The 19,568-nt window shown below is 53.1% G+C and overlaps 8 protein-coding genes across 8 annotated transcripts; 4 read left to right on the plus strand and 4 right to left on the minus strand.

The window, feature by feature from the left end:
* Nucleotides 1–312: 312 nt before the first annotated feature.
* Nucleotides 313–1,889, minus strand: CkaCkLH20_03635 (uncharacterized protein; the record flags this gene model as incomplete). Its single annotated transcript, XM_038886354.1, has 2 exons — nucleotides 313–1,718; nucleotides 1,787–1,889. The coding sequence occupies 2 exons, from the start codon at nucleotides 1,887–1,889 to the stop codon at nucleotides 313–315; spliced, it is 1,509 nt and encodes a 502-aa protein (XP_038748196.1).
* Nucleotides 1,890–2,505: 616 nt separating this feature from the next.
* On the plus strand, nucleotides 2,506–3,948 carry CkaCkLH20_03636 (arrestin domain-containing protein; the record flags this gene model as incomplete). Its single annotated transcript, XM_038886355.1, has 1 exon — nucleotides 2,506–3,948. One exon carries the CDS (start codon nucleotides 2,506–2,508, stop codon nucleotides 3,946–3,948), a length of 1,443 nt encoding a protein of 480 aa, XP_038748197.1.
* Nucleotides 3,949–3,958: 10 nt separating this feature from the next.
* On the minus strand, nucleotides 3,959–5,989 carry CkaCkLH20_03637 (cytochrome P450; the record flags this gene model as incomplete). Its single annotated transcript, XM_038886356.1, has 3 exons — nucleotides 3,959–4,053; nucleotides 4,192–4,849; nucleotides 4,907–5,989. The coding sequence occupies 3 exons, from the start codon at nucleotides 5,987–5,989 to the stop codon at nucleotides 3,959–3,961; spliced, it is 1,836 nt and encodes a 611-aa protein (XP_038748198.1).
* Nucleotides 5,990–6,719: 730 nt separating this feature from the next.
* Nucleotides 6,720–9,053, plus strand: CkaCkLH20_03638 (alpha-mannosyltransferase; the record flags this gene model as incomplete). The annotated part of the gene is made up of 1 exon (XM_038886357.1): nucleotides 6,720–9,053. The coding sequence occupies one exon, from the start codon at nucleotides 6,720–6,722 to the stop codon at nucleotides 9,051–9,053; it is 2,334 nt and encodes a 777-aa protein (XP_038748199.1).
* A 501-nt stretch (nucleotides 9,054–9,554) lies between these two features.
* CkaCkLH20_03639 (phosphoglycerate mutase family protein) lies at nucleotides 9,555–10,450 on the minus strand (the record flags this gene model as incomplete). Its single annotated transcript, XM_038886358.1, has 2 exons — nucleotides 9,555–10,311; nucleotides 10,386–10,450. 2 exons carry the CDS (start codon nucleotides 10,448–10,450, stop codon nucleotides 9,555–9,557), a joined length of 822 nt encoding a protein of 273 aa, XP_038748200.1.
* An 874-nt stretch (nucleotides 10,451–11,324) lies between these two features.
* Nucleotides 11,325–12,163, plus strand: CkaCkLH20_03640 (uncharacterized protein; the record flags this gene model as incomplete). The annotated part of the gene is made up of 2 exons (XM_038886359.1): nucleotides 11,325–12,072; nucleotides 12,123–12,163. The coding sequence occupies 2 exons, from the start codon at nucleotides 11,325–11,327 to the stop codon at nucleotides 12,161–12,163; spliced, it is 789 nt and encodes a 262-aa protein (XP_038748201.1).
* Nucleotides 12,164–13,983: 1,820 nt separating this feature from the next.
* On the minus strand, nucleotides 13,984–16,126 carry CkaCkLH20_03641 (uncharacterized protein; the record flags this gene model as incomplete). The annotated part of the gene is made up of 2 exons (XM_038886360.1): nucleotides 13,984–15,197; nucleotides 15,268–16,126. The coding sequence occupies 2 exons, from the start codon at nucleotides 16,124–16,126 to the stop codon at nucleotides 13,984–13,986; spliced, it is 2,073 nt and encodes a 690-aa protein (XP_038748202.1).
* Nucleotides 16,127–17,571: 1,445 nt separating this feature from the next.
* Nucleotides 17,572–18,489, plus strand: CkaCkLH20_03642 (uncharacterized protein; the record flags this gene model as incomplete). Its single annotated transcript, XM_038886361.1, has 1 exon — nucleotides 17,572–18,489. The coding sequence occupies one exon, from the start codon at nucleotides 17,572–17,574 to the stop codon at nucleotides 18,487–18,489; it is 918 nt and encodes a 305-aa protein (XP_038748203.1).
* Nucleotides 18,490–19,568: the final 1,079 nt, after the last annotated feature.

The following is a 19,568-nucleotide window of genomic DNA, read 5'->3' on the forward strand; positions in this document are numbered from 1 at the left end:
TTGAGGCCCTTGGGAGGAGAATGGTAGCAGAGAAGACCTCATGAGCAAGGAGCAGGTCATGTGCAAGTAGTCGGCTTAGTGTTCGCTACGTTAGTAGTATCATTAGATTCATCAAATCGATGTTTTCAGTTCAATCGACACTTTCATCTTGAAGTTGCTAGTCTGACCGCTCGAAATCAGTAATTGCAATTGCAATTCGCTAGGTAACACAATGCAGCAACCCTTATCCTCCTGACTCCATTCGAAATCCCGTTATACCCAGCAAATACACATTTCTCATTCCATTCAGACTGCCATGGCTCTGCCGATTTACTAGTGTAGTAGGGCTAGGTCAAGAAACTGAGCACCGGGGCTCCCGTGAACAGTGTCTTCGGAGAGCCACCACTTTTCAAGCCTGTACCTAGGAACGTGTTGCAAGACAACGTTCTCGTCCAAGCCCTCGCTCACCAACACGTCAACCATCGACTCCAAGCCCAACATCTTGGCAAAGGCCATGGCCTGTGGTCCGGTCTCGGGCGTGTCCAGAACAGCGCCGTTCTCCCTCAGCAGGCGAAACATGGACGTGTCCTCCTTCATGACGGCCACCACAATCGGCGGCAGCACCAAACCCGCTTCCCAATGATTCACGTCGGCCCCGTGGTCAATTAATAACCGAGCCATCTCATACCAGCGCAGTGCCGCGGCTTTCGATAACTGGTTCGGGTCGGCACCGTGCTCCAGCGCAAGCTTGACATTCTCCGCATTCCCGGGCTTGACGATGGCCTTGAGCCGGTTGCGCTTGTACTCGCGCGCCTCGTCCGCGGGCATTTTGTCGGCTTGGGCGAGAAAGTGCCTCAACATGTCCGTACGCCCGCCGACGCCGATCTCGTTGCAGATGTTCCCCGTGTCGGAAGCGTGCACTTTGGCCCACCAATCGTCCCGGTCTGAAAGGAAAGCACGTCCACGGAGGAAGTTGCTGGGGAAAGGAGTCCTACCGACCGCCATTTGGACCAGTGTGAATTCCCACATCCGTCGGACGTTCTCTGCGTCGAATTCCCCGGGGAATTCGACGTGTTCGAGGGCGTCAACTAGGTATTCGAAGATCTCGCAGTGGCCCTGCTGGGTTCCCAGGCTGACGTGCTCCAACGCGTGCGCGACGGTGGGCCAGATTCCGCCTCCGTTAGCCCCGTGTACGATGACGGGCTGCGAGTGAGCCAGGAGTTTCACCATCTCCAGGTTCCCGGTGAGTGCGGCGAGACACATGGCGCAATGGTCCAGCGAGCCGTGGGCGATGTGGTGTCCTGCTCGGTATTCTTCCGCGTTATCGATGAGCAGCTGCCGGACGACGTCCACGTAGCTCATGTTGACAGCGCCGAGGAGGAGATATCTGCTCATGCGGAAACTTCCGAGTGTTTCCGTAGTCCCAGCGTTGAGAAGATTCCGAATATCAGTGTGCTCCATCGTACCGAGAATGCCTTTCACGTGTTTGTCCATTGCGGCAGGACCGTGCTGGCTACTCAATTCGCATAGGCGCTCTGCAAGTTCCTTAACTTGGCCCCTCAGGGAAGACGGATCACCCTCCTTGAGAACACGACGAGTGATGTACTCGTAGCAGATATTGAATCGTTCTTCGGGTTGGCTGTAGTCAATGCTCCGGTCTCTGGCGTAGACGCTTTTGAAGGTATCGACAAAAACGTCCGAACTCATGATCGCTTCCATGACGTAGTCTCTAGAAGATCCTGGTCGGTGTGGTGTTAGTGATACATGACGAGACTGACTTGAACACTGAATGCCGTCATCGACTTACGACTGACGCATTTTAGTCGCATGGCACGCTTGAATGTGCGGACGCTGATTATTTCAAGGAAAATGGGCTTCAGCAGCTCGGGTGGCAGGTTGAATAGACCCATGATAATCGAATGAGTTGAGGATGTTTATCTTGAACAGGCGCGTATGTGGGTGTGGGTGTCAAAGATAGCCGCTCCCTGGCCTCGGACGAAAAGCTACTCTTGACTCAACACGCCCTGTACGTTGACTAATGCTATGTCCCACTCCGGAGAGCTCCGAACTCGCTTAGGACTTCTCCGATTGGACGATACTTATATTCTGCATGCGTGAAGACAACATCACACAATGCTAAGGATAATAATTGAACAACAGAACACCTGAGTCGGTGTACTCTGTGGAAAAGGTTAGGCTAGCTACTGACAGCCGGTGGGAGGCTTCCAAATCTACTGTAAATAATCCAGATTTGAACCATGACACTCCCTACCGTCCATGTATTGTGGACGCCTATCGTTCACTATCAGTACTGTCCACTATGTGATGTGCCTTGCTCATAACCAGGACATGGAGTGATGCTGTTTACTCATATAATAGTTGAATATGCGTCTTCTTCATGCCAATATATATAGAGGTCTCAGACTCAGCTCCTGGTAAAAACATCAGCGTCTATGACCTTAGAACGTAGCTATCGACTTTCCCCTCCGTTCGATCATCATCCAAACCTGAATCTTTCCCCTCAAAATGTCACCATCTTATCATTCGAGCTCGCTGTCAAGTCTCTCAAGTTCAACTGCACATAACGGCGACAACATCGAAGTCAGGCTCAACAGCCACCACAACTTCAAGATCTATGGCTGCGGAGCACCAGTTCATGGAGAAGTAGTCATCACCCTGCGTGAGAGCACATCTTTCGACTTTGTCTCGATTCTCTTGATGGGGATTTCCAAGACTTGCACAGGAACCGCCATGTTCGACCGTCATGTTTCTCATGTCTTCTTGAAGGTCAACATGCCCATCGCCGAATCGGCATACCCCACGTCACGTACATTCGAAGCAGGCCGCACGTATAAAATCCCAGTCGACTTCGTTATCCCGATGCACCTCACCACCAATGCTTGCAGCCACAAGACGCAGTTCCGCGCCGTCTACGATCAGCACACGCGCATGCCTCCGTCTATGGGTTCATGGGGCAGAGACGATCTCTCTACAGCAAGGGCCCGCATCGAATATACCACCAAGGCTTACATTGTCAGGCGACAAATCGGACTGAGCTGTTGCCCGGCGAAGGTTATGGAGGCGAGTCACCTGATCAGAGTCCTTCCCGTCTCGGTCGAAGATCCTCCGCTGCACGTTACTACACAAGATGAGACGTATACCCTTACGACGTCTCAAAAGGTTCGCAAAAATATAGTATCGGCTAGTCAGGGCTTGATCACCATTTCTGCTCACCAACCTGCTGCAATTCGTATCAGCACGGATGGAGACCCAAACTCGCGGAATACCGTTTTCATCAACCTTACTTTCGACGCTGTTGCTCCTGAGATCCCTGCTCCAAATGTGAGCCACGTCTCTGGAAAACTTCAGGTCACAACCTGGTTCAGCAGTGTCCCCATGGAGGCTTTTCCTAACCTGGCCGACAGCCGACGGTCTTTCGCTACCCAGCAGCAGTACGCAAAGTCTATTCCTCTGTTCTTCTCCAGCCTCGAGAACGTTACACCCTGGTGCGCGCAAGAACTCGGTGTCCACGAGGCTGAGATTTGTTTGAGAGAGCACTTGCGTCCTGTCGAGGAGGCTTCAGAACAGAAGATAGAATCAGAAAGTAACCAGCCCTTGCGTCGCCACGCAACCCTACAGGTTCCTTTCACAATCGCTGCCAACAGCAGTATGCTTCTCCCAACCTTTCACTCTTGCCTCATCTCCAGAACTCATTCTATCAAGTTGAGAGTTCACTTCTCGGACGCCAAGTTTGATCTCCACGTGCCAGTACAGGTCATCGTCGAGAGGTCCGAGGGAGAGATTTTGCAAGAAGCTGAGCCACCTTCTTTCGATTTTGGCACGACACAAGGGGAACAGGACCCTCTGCAACCGAGGACCATGCGGCAGCCGGCCTCCGAGTTTCGGGGTACCAGCGTTCTTCCGGGTTATGCGGGCACCGGGAGAGCCTTCGGCACTGCTTCGAGCTGACACCGCTCGATTATGTCTCAGCTGTAGCCGCGGCCGGTGGCGAGATGTAGCGGGCCTGAGGCGAGGCGAGCGAGATGTAGAGGAAGTTTCCCAAGGCGAAGGAGGCTGATTCAAGGGTCAAGAACAAGCGAGCTACACTACTTGCGCTTATCAATCTGTAACAGTATATGAATTCTAGAAGACGCTATTCTACTGAAGCGCCTCACAACTTCCTCAGCCGAACATAACAATTTCGCGGCTTACGTGTCAACTCGTCTACCGCTACATTACCAGACAGCTTCTCAGGGGTCTGGAGAAGCTCAAAGTGCCAAACCAGCATCGTGAATATGATCTTCATCTCCACATACGCCAGCCGCCGGCCGAAGCACCCTCTGAGCCCGTTGCCAAAGGGCAGCGTCGGGCCAGCCGTCCCGTCAAAGACATCCTCTCCGTCTATACTCGTCAGCCACCGCTCCGGACGAAACTCGCCGATATCCTCGGGGTTCCATCCGCGCACACCGCGCTCCCGGACGGACTTTTGCGAGCTTTCACTGCGTAGCTTGTCATCCACGGGCTGTCCGACCTCCGTGATCGTGGGGCCGACCCCGAGGAAGAGAACCGTCGTTCCCTTTGGCACGAAGCGGCCCAAAAGAGTCGTGTCGCGGTTGCACTGCCTCTCGATGACGGGAATTGTGCCCGCCAGACGGAGGATCTCCTCAACCACGGCATCGAGGTAGGCAACCGTGTTGTGGGTGATTTCGTACGGGGACGGCGCCCGCGACTCCTCCACGGCGCCGGCGTGGACGGCGCGGAGAGCGGCGCGTAGTTTGTCCTGGACTTCGGGCGAGGCGGTGAGGAATTTGAGCCCCCAAAGTATCGTCGTGCTCGTCGTGTCATGGCCGGCTATCACGAAGCCCAGAACCTGGAAGTGCCTGTTAGTTTTCGTGCTCTAGCATGAGGTAGTTGTCGAGAGACAAACCTCGTCTCGCATGGTTGAAGACCAATAAATCGGATCACGGCCCTCCTTTGCAGCAAACTTGGTCTCTCGGCTAAGCATCAGGTCCACAGCAGACTTGATCCATTCATCTTCGTCGCTGCCGTTCTTTGACCTTCCCAGAAGCCTCTCAACGCCCTTGTCGATCTGATCCTTGATGTACGCGTGGCGCACCCGAGCAGCAGCGGTCTCCGACGGCTGGAACTTCTTCAAGTACCACCCGAAACGGGGTCTCGGAAAGTCGTAGACCTCCCCGATCGCCTTGGACGTCTGGTACGTGGCCTGAATGGTCTCATGGGCTGCCGCGCGAGGGAACTCTACGGGTTCGTCTTCGCCAACCGCCTTTAATAACCCCCTCAGCGCCTTCAGGTCTGCGTTCCTGGCAGCCTCCAGTTGCGGATGGATGGCTCGATGGGGAAACGCGCTCCCGAAACTGAACTCCAGCACCGCATCCATGGCTGCGTCGTAGATGTCGTCGAGGGCAGTGAACGGCCGGCCGTTCGACTCTCTCGATTTGAAATCCCACAGCTCGACCAAGTTGCAGACGCTACGATAGATGTTCGGCGCTGCGACGGTGTGCAGAAACGAAGGGGTCATCAGGTCCTGCAGTAGACGACGGTGGGCCTTCCACTCCGGCCCGGTCTTCATGTTGATGTGGTGACTGGGCACGGCACCACCGAGTATCTCGATGGACCAGTCCGAGCGGTCCCACTCGCCGGCGCGGCGGAGGAAGATGTCCTGGGCCTCACAGAAGTCGGCCAGAACGAGGAAAGACTTCCCAAGGGGCTGTATGAAGATTTGACAGAGGGGGCCCGGATGGCGCTTCGCCTGGGCGATCATCCACTCGAGGCCGCTGCCGCCGGTCTGGTTCTCTCGGATCAAGCCCGGCAGGTCACCGAGGATGGAGGTTACCGCCTCAGGGTTATAGGGGACCCCGGGGATGGGTTTTGGGAGAAGATGACGGTAAAGAACATAGACACCGGCTGCCATGGCCATGGCAATGGCCATGATCTCGAGGCCTCGGCCGGCAGATGAGGTCGCAAGGTGTGAGAAATTCTGTGTCTCCATTCTAAGGGAAGGAATTGAGTGCCTATTCATATCTGCAACTACGTTCGACCTGCGGGGAATCTTTCTAAGGTATATATATATGTGTATATCATCGCCCCGTGAGAGAAAGTCAAGTATCAACGGTCACTTCGATGCGTAGAACAACCTGTGGCGTTCTTGTAATGAACCCGCGGATTCCACACGTCGGAACCCGAAGGGCGCGAATGCGGTCCCGTGCTGACTAACTCCGTGGCACCAGTGTCTACGAAGAAAGACGTTGGATGTTGAGAAATCATAACTATTGACCGAAAAGAGATATATTTATTGTGATTTCTCACGAATCTCATTTTTAAAAACACTATGTGCAGAAGTCATATAAAGATAGGAGTACGCTTATTATTAGGGATAGTTGATGTTAAGGAGAAAGAAAGTATGACGGTAAATATTCAGTACCTATCTCACGGAGTGGTGATAATGGTGTACTGAGGGACACCACTATTCACATATTTGAATCCAGTTGCAGTGATAAATGCATATACGGATAATTAATATTTCATCACGTGAGTCGCGACTGGTTCGCGCTCAGGCCCCACCCTGCCAATCTGCGGCGAGCGCGTGCCCCACCTCCGACTTCGAGACGCGATTGTGATTTTTGGCCGTCATCGATGCCTTGTGGCGCACAGAAGACAGAGTCAAGCCCTGCGACCCGAATGTGTTGCCGATTGAGGCCTCGAGATTTACCAAAGAAGACATGCCGGCTGAGATCATCAGTCTGCTTTCCAGTCCCTCGGTGGGACCATCGCCAGCTCCGGTCGCACCAGCGCAATCCCGACCAGTCGAGCAGGCCGCTACTGTCGTTGCGGCCGCCTTGACGTACAGTGACGATGTCTTCGATCTGACAGCCGACTCTCCGGAGCCAATACCCGACTCAACGAGGAAGGCGACGCTCCAAGATGGCCAGCGCAAGTCGACCTATTCTCCTAGGAGCATTTTGGGCTCAAAGAGAGCACGAGAGGAGCATCCGGTTATTGATCCGCCTGTCTACTTCATGTCGGATGACTTTGACTCTACGGTCGATCTAGACAGCAGTCTTCCCCCTAAGGGAGGCACAGGTTTTGAGGAAAGAAACTTTAAGAGGCCGCGACTGTCTTCGACCACCCATGGAGGCAACGAGACTGCCCCTCTGAAGCAGTCTGGAGCCCTGCGGCGGGCTCAGGTTTTAAACGACCCGATCGAGTTCTCGAGCTCGCCCGGCCTCCCGCCAAGACCAACAACCAACTCGACAATGGCCAAGGTCTCTCAAAGTATCGAGTCCGACGACCCATTCGCCTCGTCACCACCTCCTGTCCGGCCCGCAGTAGAGCAGCAGAAACCCTCCACCACCACAACCACCACGACCAAGCCTGCAGCAGCAAGCGTCAGTCGCATAGAGTACGATTTGACCTCCGATGCCGACGACCCATTCGCGAGCTCGCCTCGACCCCCTCCTCCGAGGCCTACGTCCGACCCACGTACAATTACCCTCGATGACGATGACGACGATGCGTCCGCTTCTCCTGCGATACCGGGAGTGTCAAAACCACAGTCGCCCAGACTTACAACGACGTCTATAGATAAGGGAAAGCAAAAGGCCGCATCCCCGAAGAGGAGGGCAAATTGGGACCCCATCTCCAGCTCTGCTCCCGAACGACACCTGCCCAGCGATCCCTTCTCTCCGCCACCACGGAGAACGTTTACGAAATCCGCCAGCTACGTGATTGATCTCAGCGATGCCGAATCGGAACCTGCTGGCCTCGAACCCAATCCTGATTCAGACGATGAGTTCCCGGACCTCGACAACTTTGATGCTACGAGACTCAAACGCCGACTGGAGACTAAGAAGACGAGTCGTAAGACTGCTTCGACAACGACGAAAGCTACGAAATCCACAACCGCGCGAGCGACAACCAAAAAGTCAGCGGACGATCGAGCACGAGATAAGGAAGAAAAAGCCGCTGAACGAGAGCGCGAAAAGGAGCGCAAGAAGCAAGAGAAGGAAGCTGCCAAGGAGCAAAAGGCCAGGGACAAGGAGCGCGCTGCTGCTCTGGCGGAGGTCAATAAGATCCGAACAGACAAAAAGGTCTCCACCCCAGAGATGATCGCGGTCCTTCCCTCGAGCCTGCCAGCGGCTGTCACGCTGCAAATCCAGACCCTTCTCAAGGACTTGGACGTGCAACATGAGGCGTGGGATAGTCCTGTGGACAACGTCGTCAAATGGAAGCGAAAGGTCGCTAGCCGATTCAACGACGAGCTAGGCCACTGGGAACCCATACCCATGCGTGTCGAGGCCGACAAATACGCCCTGGTGGTCGTCAACGCCTCGGAATTCGTATCCTTCGCTCAAGCCCCCGAAGGAAGCGACCTCGAATCGCATGTCCTGCGGATGAAGCGTCATTTCCCCACCGAGCAGCTCATCTACCTCATCGAGGGCCTGACGCCGTGGATGCGCAAGAACCGGAACGTCCGCAACCGACAGTTCGCCTCCGCCGTCAGGAACCAGAGCGCGGAGCCGGCGGAGCCCGCCGCCGCCGCCCAGCCCCGGCGTCGCAAGAACCAGCAGCCGCAGGAGTACGTCGACGAGGACTCGATCGAGGACGCGCTGCTCGAGCTGCAGGTCATGCACGGCGTGCTGATCCACCACACCAACGCGGCCGTCGAGACGGCGCAGTGGGTCGCCATCTTCACCCAGCACATCTCGACGGTGCCGTACCGCAAGCAGCGCGAGGCCGCCAACGCGGCCGGTGCCGGCTTCTGCATGGAGACGGGCCAGGTGCGCACCGGGGAGGACGTCAAGGACACGTACGTCCGGATGCTGCAGGAGATCGCGCGCGTCACGGCCCCCATCGCCTGGGGCATCGCCACTAAGTTTGAGACGGTGCCGAAGCTGGTGAAGGGGATGGAGGAGGGCGGGCCGCTGATCCTGGAGAACTTGCGCAAGAGCACCAACAAAGACGGCGGGTTTTCGGATCGAGCGGTGGGCAAGTCCGTCAGCAAGAGGGTGTACAAGGTGTTTACCGGACGGGATGAATGGAGTACGGATGTGTAGTGATTAGAATGCGATAGTTTTGGGCTGGGATCAAGTTACGTTATCCAGTACCGCTAGGTTATGGTCTTGCGGGATATTATGATCACAAAAAGCTGAATGAATAGAACATCACGAGTTACGAATGGAGAGGTGGTTAGGTCATGACAATTGTCTTGTATTAAGTTCTACATCTTGATTGCGTCTTTGGTCTGTTCCGTGTGTCCAGACTCTGGTAGTACACACCGAGCGAGTAGGTGAAAAATCTGTATTCTGAGCCATGTTAGTCAAGGCCCGTCCAGAGTTGATCAAAACAAAGAGTGTTTGATAGCTTGTGTCAGACAGCGGTTGGACGAATGTTTTTCCACACGTATACTTTCGGTACAGGTCTGTGAATTTTCTTGCCTCATCACAACAAGCGGGTGGGGTAATTGAAGACTGAATAGAATGCTCGACATACCTTGTAGCAAGTAGACCACCGAGTGCTTAAAATGAAGCAAACTCGATGGCCGGGGAGGAGTAACATTAAGCTTCGTCTCCGTGTTTGCGCTTCTTTGCGGTCGGCGTGAAGAACGCGTTGAGCGTCTTCTGCTTCTCGTCAAATTTTGCGCTGCCGATGCCGCCTCGGGTCTTCTTCAGACCTTGGAGGTGTTCGGTGGAGTTGACCGTCACCGTCTTGATGGACAGTCCGGGCCAAGTCGCGGTGGACTCCTTGGGTGCCGGCGCCGACGTGACGTGAATTTCGACGTAGCCGGTATTGCTCCACGACAGAGGCAAGCTGTCTGCGGGAGAGGCCACCAGCTTGCCAAAGTTGGTAGCAGATCGCAGAGCCCTCGCCAGCACACCAAGGATAATCCCGTGCGCGACAATGACCACACTCTCCGCACCATCCTCGGCCTCATCGACGCAAGCGAAGATGGGCGCGAGGTACTCGTCAACAAACCGCTTCGCCCTCGCGAACATAGCCTCGTGGGTCTCGGCGCCAACGTGTCTTTCACCAACAACGCGGGCGCCGACCTTCTGCCCCTCGCCCGAGCCGAAGTGCTTCTCGCGAAGCTCCGGCAGCTGGACGACCTCCACCACCCGCCTCGTCGACGCTTCGGCCTCGGACGGGGTGGAGATGGCATCGCGGACAGCCTCGGCCGTGCGATACGCTCGCTGTAGGTTCGAGGTGAAGATGTGCGAGACGGGGGCGGTCGCGGTGTGCGAGGCGAGGTGAGTGCCCAGACGCCTGGCTTGCAGGACGCCGTGGGATGTCAAGGAGGCGTCGCGAGACCCAGCACTGCGAGACGCGCACGAGGTTAGAAAGGGAGGAGGGGATTCCCAAGCCAAACTGGCACAGCGAAAAGCGCGTACTAGAGGTTCGCGACGTTGTCGACGGACTCGCCGTGACGGACGAGGTAGAGGTGAATTGCGCCCATAGTAAACTGCAGCAGCAGCTACATGGTGGTGCGCGAAGGTTTCGATCCTCGTAGAGTCGTGCCGTTTCGGGCTGAGATCTGTCGTGGTTGAAGACCTGCGTGATGAGGAAAAAGAAGGTGCTGGGAAAAATAATTGTGAGGTGAAGATTTTGTAGGTGCTGGTGGGGCATTGGTTTAGCACATGCTAGGCGGTGAGAGCCGAATGACGCTTAGATCGGTTTTCTGCCCATTACCTCGATACAACGATTTTCTATTCTCATTTTGACGTCCTCGAGATTAGATCCGTCTTCTGGGAGCTGGAGGAGACTAGTTTGAATAATCTTTTTAGTTGTCCTGGAGTCATAACATAAGGCTGTTGTCCAATTTGTCTATAAAGCAGTTCGAGTTAACCATGGATATAGCGGTGCGGGAGTACAAATTGGTTCGACCGGCATAGCGACTGCATTTCCACGAGTTCAGATACATACACCCGATGTTCGTTTTGGCTGTATCATGTGCAGATCAATGATGGAGTGATAGTTGAGCTAACTTCGTTGAGCTTACTCTTTTGATGGCAATTATCTGGTCTCGCGGCTGATGCCCAGTTTGTTGGTTGATGATTCGGTTCTCTCCGACCCAAAGGCGCTTCCAACATGCATGCAGCACCGGCTACCAACCAGATGTGAGAGAGTAGAGATTTGCGGATTGTAGTAACAGGTGACTTGGTCGATCGTCTTACCCCGCTTCTGCCCTTTTCGTTCTCAGCCTCAGCTTACATTCGGCATCATCCAAAATTGCGACAACATCATCCATCATTCATCACAAACCTCATGACCATCGAGGTATCTTCTTTCCGCCTCATCTTTTTCAAACCATCTAGCTTCAGCCGCCCATAATGTCAAACGAAGTTGGATTCAGCTTTCAGGCCGACGTCGTCAACACCGGGTCTCTTGCCCACATGCTGACGGGGCGCGTCCTCAAAGCCCTCAGCGACGGCGGTGTCGATACATACGCTGTAGCCGCCGCCTTCTGGATGGGCGCCAAAATTCCAGTTCGGTCATCTCTCGCAGACACAGTGCACGCGCAGATATCCAAGCGACCCAGCTACCAGTCTGTGCTTTCCAGAGCCCTGAATATTGGTTGGGGCCATTCGACGCCGGTTATCGAGATGACGCGGACGCGGGCCGGGACAAATGGCTTGCTTCTCGTCGGTGCTTTCGCCACTGGGGTGCCGGCTTTCCAGGCTGCGCAAAGCCTTTCGGAACTGCTGAGCGTATACGATTTGGGCGCTGATATGCTGCCAAACGTTGACGTCCTGAAGGGGCTGGTGAAGTACCTGGCGCCATTTGTCCATGATCTGGGGTTCTCCAAGGTCCTTCAGCACATCACGCACGTTTGTGAGAGTGCCATCAAAATCGAAAATTACTCTGAAAGATCAGTTATCAGAGAGATAGGATCGCCGAAGATTCTGGCTGCTGCTGTCAAACAACTCGTCTACACATCACAGCTGCACCAAGACCACTATATGATTCTAAAAGTCCGTGGATCATGGCTTCCCGCTTTCGCGAGTCACTTGCTGGGAATGTCAGTTGAGCTCAGATGCCGTGATAAGACCATATGGGCGAGTGGTGGAGACAATGGCAGTGTGGTTTTTCAACTAGCCCATGATCACATGGAACAACACTCGATTCAGCCATTTCCAGCGTCTCTTACCATTGTCGAAAGAGCACCTGACAACGATGGAGACGGAATGGAGCTTTCCATCGATTGCGCTCTAGAAAACGTCATTGATTCTCAATGCCTCCGATGGCCTCAGATTGATACGTACATTGCTGCATCTATCCACGCTGCAGTGAGGAGGCTGTCACTTGATTTCCTATCGAGGGATCACATCTCTTCAGAAATTCAGGACAACCAGGAGGACGGAATATTCCCCACTACACTTCATAACCCAATGCCGGCGGTCCTTGGAGTGAAAGCGTTGGAAAGGGTGCTTCAGGAGATGAACGTCAAACCACAGCCACAGCAGTGGGCAGAGTCGTTCCCTCGAGTACTTCAGGCCAAAGAGAAACCTACACGGGACCTTCGGACCAAACACAAAATTGGACCAGCGACTCATGGAATTGGGTTCATGGATCAGATGAGAGTGACCAGAATGGCAAGCCGCTGTGAAAGACATCACGCCGAAGCACACTCAGTTGCAATGTTTGGGTTAACTGAAGACCCAACCTGGATGGTTGCCAACAAACACCATTTTTGTCTATGCGAACGGGTTGGTAGACTCATTTACGGCTGCGCCCTCATGGCTTCCTCCTTGGCTAGATGCAACTTTGACGCGTCTTGTTTACGAGTACAAGAGAGTGTGATGAATGGGCAAAGTGAAACTGGACGGGGCCAGTTGTTCAGGGGGGAGTACGAATTCAATGACGAAGGTATCTACGAGCAAGTCGAAGGGTCTTCTGCGGCAAGAAGCATTGGACATCTTGATCACCTATGCCAACTTCTATGCAGCGATTATGACAGATCCTGGACAAGTCATGAGAACCATGAATCATTTCTTGGGCTATCGGGAGGGTTCTACACGATCTATTACAGCTGTGTGATGGAAAACGATTGCTATGATGACCTTGGACGGATGATCAGCATTCGGACGGGCCGGGCATCAGTTGCTGGTTCATTTCGAAACAGTATCACAGAGAACTTCAACACGGCTTCATGCCCGAGTATCGTCATTGACGACGGACCTGACGCCATGGACGACTTGAGATTCAGTTGGCTTGCCGGCAAATGTCTTCTCGAACCACACTACCTGCCCCCACGGTCTAGGGCGTTCATGGACGTTGCACTTCAAGAAAAGACAATATCACTGAGGCTGAGATTCAATACAGAAACGGAATCAATGTCAACTTGGGGGTTCATGTACTGCATCAGGACTTTTCTGGTCATGTGGTTGGTCCCTAAATGTTTTCACCCTCAGAACTCAATTTATGAAGTTCCAACAAATCACACAGTGGGCGTGGGAGGCTTGTATCTGGAACAGTACCTGCACAAGCATTCTCGGGGGAAAGTTGCTTTATTCGCCTTGAAAGGGAACAAGCTCGAACAGCTGCTGGCTTGCGGCGTCGGCTATGACAAACTCGTTACGACGACTCGCGATGGCTCGAAACGATACGGGGTTCTTCAACTACACGCTTGTTTAAAGTGTTGCATTGGCCTAGCACAGAAGAGTGAAGTTTGTCACCCCTATGTGGTTATGGGTGGTTGATAAAAGTAGAACATTTGACGGTGGCGGTTTGACGGGACGTGTGTTGGTACAGGCCGAGCTGAGACCGCTAATCTGTTGGGAGAATTTGACGTGGAACAAATAACGGTCTAGCAGTCATCATCTCAGTAAAGATCATTTGTTCAGCGTACATATAAATAGTAGGCGCTATGAAATCTTCGGCTGCTGTTACGCCCCTAAGTAACCTTGAATGAAGATCTTCCGATATGAATGCTGAACTCTCTTGGATTTTGCCCCCTTCTGACCCACCAAGACGAGTTTCTCATCTGATTCAATCTTTGGCGGCGCCCTCATCCCTAACAATGCGATATCGAACCTCGTCAGTTTCAAGTCTCCCGTATAGGCTGCCCGCAAGCTTCTGCAGCTTCTCGTTCGTCTGCGGCCCGTCCGCGTAAACTTCGTCCTCATTCCATCCCCTTAGAGGATAAAATAAGAGAGCAAGAAGAGAATCCTTCAACAGTGGTGTCCGTCTGGTAATGATAACAGTTGTGACGAACAGACCCAGGCCTAGCACGACCGTGGTCACAGGTACAGCAAACCAGATCCACCGCACGCGTATGAATGTCGCCCTTCCAAATGCCTCACCTTGGGTGAATACTGTCGCGTTGCCATTGTCCCCTGGGTTACTGCTGCGAGCCTGAGCCGTGAGCACCGCTTCTAAGTTCCTGGTAACATTGGCGATATCAGCTCGGTATAAAATGTGCTGCATCTGCATTGGGGAATCCGTCGTCGTTTCTTGCGTTGGTCGTGTCCCCGGTCGTTCTCCGTAGTCGCTCTTAAGGAGGTTCATTAGATACGTCGGCAGATCAGCCGTCAAAGTTCTGGCGAGTCTGTACTTGCTGTCACCTTCAGACGCTTCGAAGATGTTTACGTCGTACGGGTTATGCTCGTCGGTGTCCACTGTATCGCCGTACTTGAGAAAGGACTCTGTGACGTTTTCTTCACTGATCTCAATCCTACCATCTGTCGCAGTCAGGCCCCTGTAGATCTTCTGGCACCACCTGAAGTTCGTGAGAAAGACTTCTGGCGTTGTAGGATAACTCTTGGAAACCCATTTGTTCTTCTCTTTCCATTTCTTGCCTTGATGTCGGAGGACAATGAGCTGCCCGATCCAGCCGTCAGGCTGTGTAGAGGGTAGAAAAGTTGTGTTGAGTACCGCCGAGACTCGGGGACTTTCCATGGCGTCGTGGTCGACATACATCATTGAAATTTCGTACTGATCATCTTCCCAGGGCCGATCATCACCCAGCGGGATGGTGTACTTGCAAACCTGCAACGGCGAGCCCGGGTCGTCGCATTCCCGTGTGGCCAAATCCGTTACATTACGAAAGGTCCGGCATACAGCCAAGGTGCTGAAGTCTCTCCAAACACAACGGTTTGCTTTCGTGGGGCAGTCAAAATGTGGCTGAGGCGAGGAGCCGGCAAGCGCTTGGAGAATTTGGCCTTGGAATGCGGGAAGATTCTCGTTTGCGTCTCTCTTCTGCCCTGTCAGACAGTATGTGTTAGTGAGGCTTTCACGATTAAAAGGACTGGTAACTTTACTCCTATCACTTACATGACTGGTAAGGAAACTGGCGGAAGCCTTTGGAAAAGTATTCGTCCGCCCTACCAATGGCTACATCAAGATGCGGAAGATATCTGTACAGCTCTGAGTATCCGATAATCTGCTGCGTACTCGGGGAGATCCCAAGCGTGATGATAGTGACCAGGGACAGCGCGCAGGCAAGCTTCGACTGGAAAAGAAGATGCTGGATCATCAAGGTAGATCCCCATGGACCCCTACTTGCGCCGTCGAATATCTGGAGATGTTCCAGCGGTCGTGCCTTGAGAATGAGGTGTCTCCACTTGAGTTGGCTGATACTGCTACCTAGCGGCACCAGGAGCGCTGTCCTGGCAATGGTCGTCAAGACGGCGACGATGGTATTGGGAGAAATACGTAACGGCCAAGTTTCTAGTGGAATCCCATCGGCCTTGGAGAGCGTCACGGCGACGAGTACCATGCATATGACGGCGACTGTGGCACCGGCAAAGTCCCAATACCACCAGAAGTGGGTGACCTCGATGTTCTTCCCGATGGGTGCGGTCGCTGACGCTTGAGAATCTCTATCATTGTCTGGCTGGTGTTGATTTGAAGTCGAAGGGGAATGTGGCGGAGAGTTCTCTCGCAGAGTACTACGGGTTGACTCGCCCCCCGATACACCGATGTTATCTGAACCATATGGGTTGCCTTGTCTGATGTCAGTAGCGTCTCCATGAGTGACATTTTCGCCGGGCTCCAAAGAGGTTGTGTCGCCATATTGAGTAGTGGGGATTGAGGTGGTTTCGTCAGGCTCTATGGGGGAGACAGCATCATCTGCCTGTTCATGACGAGTGTCTAGAAGGCGTCGTTGCTGATGCTGCTGCTCGTGCTCCATGGTCAAGACCCGGAAAATAACTGGGAATGGTGAACTGGTCGAGGCATTGTTGATAACGGAGATACACGTTATTCTTAAAAGGTTATGCCCAGTGATGGGAAAAGAAATACAGCCTGATTTGAGTTGCACAGATCGGCGAGCACTGCCATGGTGCGCATCGATGTGCAGCGCGCATTGGTTGAGATTTCGCTAGAGTAATAGGCTGTGGCGCCCTTGGCTGCAGATCAACCTCACCTCCTCGCACAGGATTTAATACATATGTTGAGGTTTTGCGTCAAGGTTTCACCGTACTCGATACAACATGACACATTTGCGCCGTTGAGACATTTAAAAGATATTTACGTCAGTGAATCACTGGTCCAGATACTATGTGGCGCAGCTGCACTAAGTAGCTGTATTAGAAATTGCGATACAGCTATGATCTTGAGATGTTAATGAGATGTTGTGTCCAACAATGAGCTGGCAATGTACTCTGGCGATATCTATGTTGACTTGGGCTGGGTAGGTTAGGCTTGGAAGGCATGTTGCTTGGCATGGATTGCGGGTGCCGTCGTTTCAGATCTGCGTTGGATTTCAACATAAGCTATGTTCAACTACAGGCATCGTAACTAGTCAGACATATATGAAGAGATTGGAAAGTTTGCTGGATTCTATTATTGTCTCGATATCCTGCTGGTCTATGCGAAGTAGATAACAACTTCAGCATAAGTACCCTGGTAACTACCAACATTGATCATGCTGAAGCCGGCCAGAGTGACCCCCAACAGAACAGCTGTTGTGAAAACCGTCATCTGTTACTTTTGTGATGTCCATAATGATCCTTAAGCAAAGTTGAGTTGGTGCTGGCTTAAAGAAAGTTGCGAGCTTGAAGGTTTCGCCAGAACAGACTTTGTTCAAATTGGATGTCTCTGGGAACACAGAAACAGGCCTTTCCCAAGGGGCATTTGATTCGAAAGCATTGGAATTGCTGTTGACATGCTATGTCCCATGAAAGACCATGAAACCCTGAAGGTTAAGTTCAACGAGGATATTCCACACCGCTATGTCGTGTCACTACTACTCACTGGGTTTCTGGAAACCGCGAGATGTATCTCTTCAGCCTTGGCCAGGTTAGGTTTCTCTCGGCACCGTGCAGGATCCCGAAACCCGGCTGCGATCTCGGGATGGTTTTCGGGAGAAATCACCCCGGGATGCGGGTCCGTACCCGCAACCTCGAACATGGAATCCGTCCTGATGTTGTTTCGTCCAGTGAGCGGCCGAATAACTTGGCCCGACGTTCCCCGCGGTTGTGCTCCGGACACAAAACCCGGACCCACCTCATCGAGTGCGGGGGAATGGTTCGAGTTGGACATTTGAGCTGTTCTTTTCAACTCATTCTCAACCGTTTCCTCACCTGAACTTCAAAGTCATCCACTCATAGAGGCTTCACGAGTCAACCAATCAAAATGGCAGACAACTACATAAAGTCGCGCGAAACTCGACCTCATCTGATCCAAAGTCTCTTGGCAGCCCTCCCTCCATTGGACCCGTCACTCGAGGAGTTTCGCGACGTCGCAACACTCCCAGATGGCTACAAAATCGACCTCCAAGTTGTCCGTCATCGAGGCGTAGACGAAGCTCACGGCGGCAAACCTCTCATCCTCCTCTGGTCCGGTGGCGGCTTCCTCGTCGCTGGCGTGGAACCCGTAACCCGACCCGCTCGCGAATTCGCTTTGGAGTTCGACGCCGTCGTCGTCAACGCGACCTACAGGCTAGCCCCCGAGAACAAGTTTCCCCAGTCCGTGAAAGACGGCTGGGAGACCGCGAAGTGGCTTGCGAAGAACGCCGGCCGCTATGGCGCAGACATCACCAAGGGCTTCGTTGTTGGTGGATTCTCTGCCGGCGGAAACATCGCTGCAGTCGTTTCCCAGCGGTCTGGCGTGGAAGGCCTCGGTATCACCGGCGCGTTTATTGGGATTCCGGTCTTGTTTGTCAAGGAAATCGTCCCTGAGAAGTACGCCGCGGAGTGGACGTCTCGGGAAGACAATGCTACGTGGAACCCCAATTTCACTACTGCGCTCATCGAAGACGTACACAAAGTGTTGGAACCGGATGTGAAGTCACTGTGGTACTCTCCGATCAACGATCCGGAGGCACTCCCGAAGACGTCAAAGGCCTATATCCAAGTTGGCGACAAAGATCCGCTCAGAGATGATGGTTTGATCTACGCCAAGGTTCTGAGAGATAATGGAGTGGAAGCGAGAGTTGACAAGTACGAGAACTGGGGACATCAAGGCTGGTCTATTTTCGCGCCGAAGGAAATCCCAGCAGAGTTGCCGTCCGACACGATGAAGGGAATGAAATGGCTTTTGGGCAGAGAGTAGGCGAGAGGCTATGTTCATAAAATGTTTCGAAGGTATGACACGGCGCGTCACGTTGAAGATATTGATCAGGCTCATTGAGGCTGAGCAACTGGAATGATGAAAATATTCAATCTGTCTGTATGTCTTATTTCAATTTTCCGTGTGGTATGTGTTCGTACGTTGGAGTGAATCATGTCTGAGGTCATCGAAACACGGCCTCTCCCTTGCGGAACGCTCCCTTGCAGCTTGCATGTGCAATTTCGACCCTCAATAAATGGCAAATTTCTCATGTTCTCTCCTTTTCAATTGTCTTTACATTGAAAGCACGTTGGATACCAAGGATAGGAGAAAGTTCTCGCTGTCAACGTGCTTCTGCAATATTCAAGTTCTGTCTTCAACAAACATCAAGACCGAGTTTGACGTCTTAACTCGACTGCTCATTATATACCGCCCACTTTTGGCCTGGAGAAGTCTGCGTCAGCTTACTCGCCAATCACTTCAACGTTGCAGGATCAACTGAGTTTTGCTGTGCCTTGTCTGGGAGCGGATTTCAGGTCTGCTGGCTATACCGGGACTGACAGTGAGTGCTTTCGTGACTCGAAGAAAGGGATTCCCATCGCATCAGAGGTTATAGCGCTTCTGTCGTTGAACCTGAGTCCAAGATTCTGGGAGTGAGTCTGATAACCGCCGACGCGTTTTCGAAAGGCCGATTCTTATTGATGTCTCTTGAGATCCAGAACACAGCCTCTTCGCATCGATCGATATACGCAAGTTCCGACAACCCCTACGAATCTTCGCAGATGGATAACCTTCACGGTGCCCGAGAGACTGATGAGACGTTGTTGGTTGCGAGCCCGACCGCAAAGGCATTTCTGGGATCTGCTGTCATGGCACTGGCAACAGAACCGGCAAGCAACCAGACTCAGGATGCTGAGCCAGCGCCGGGTCTTTCAACAACCGCGATCGTGGGAATAGTCATCGGAGTTTCTGCAGTCTTCGCCTTCATCTTGGCGTTTATTCTTCTCTTACGACAGAAGAAGAAGCCCCCGATGAGAACCATGGCGCAGACTGTTCGCCCTGCCGCTCGGTTCGACGGGAAG

The sequence above is a fragment of the Colletotrichum karsti genome (genome assembly GCF_011947395.1).
Source record: "Colletotrichum karsti strain CkLH20 chromosome Unknown Scaffold9, whole genome shotgun sequence".
Classification (NCBI taxonomy): Eukaryota; Fungi; Ascomycota; class Sordariomycetes; order Glomerellales; family Glomerellaceae; genus Colletotrichum; species Colletotrichum karsti.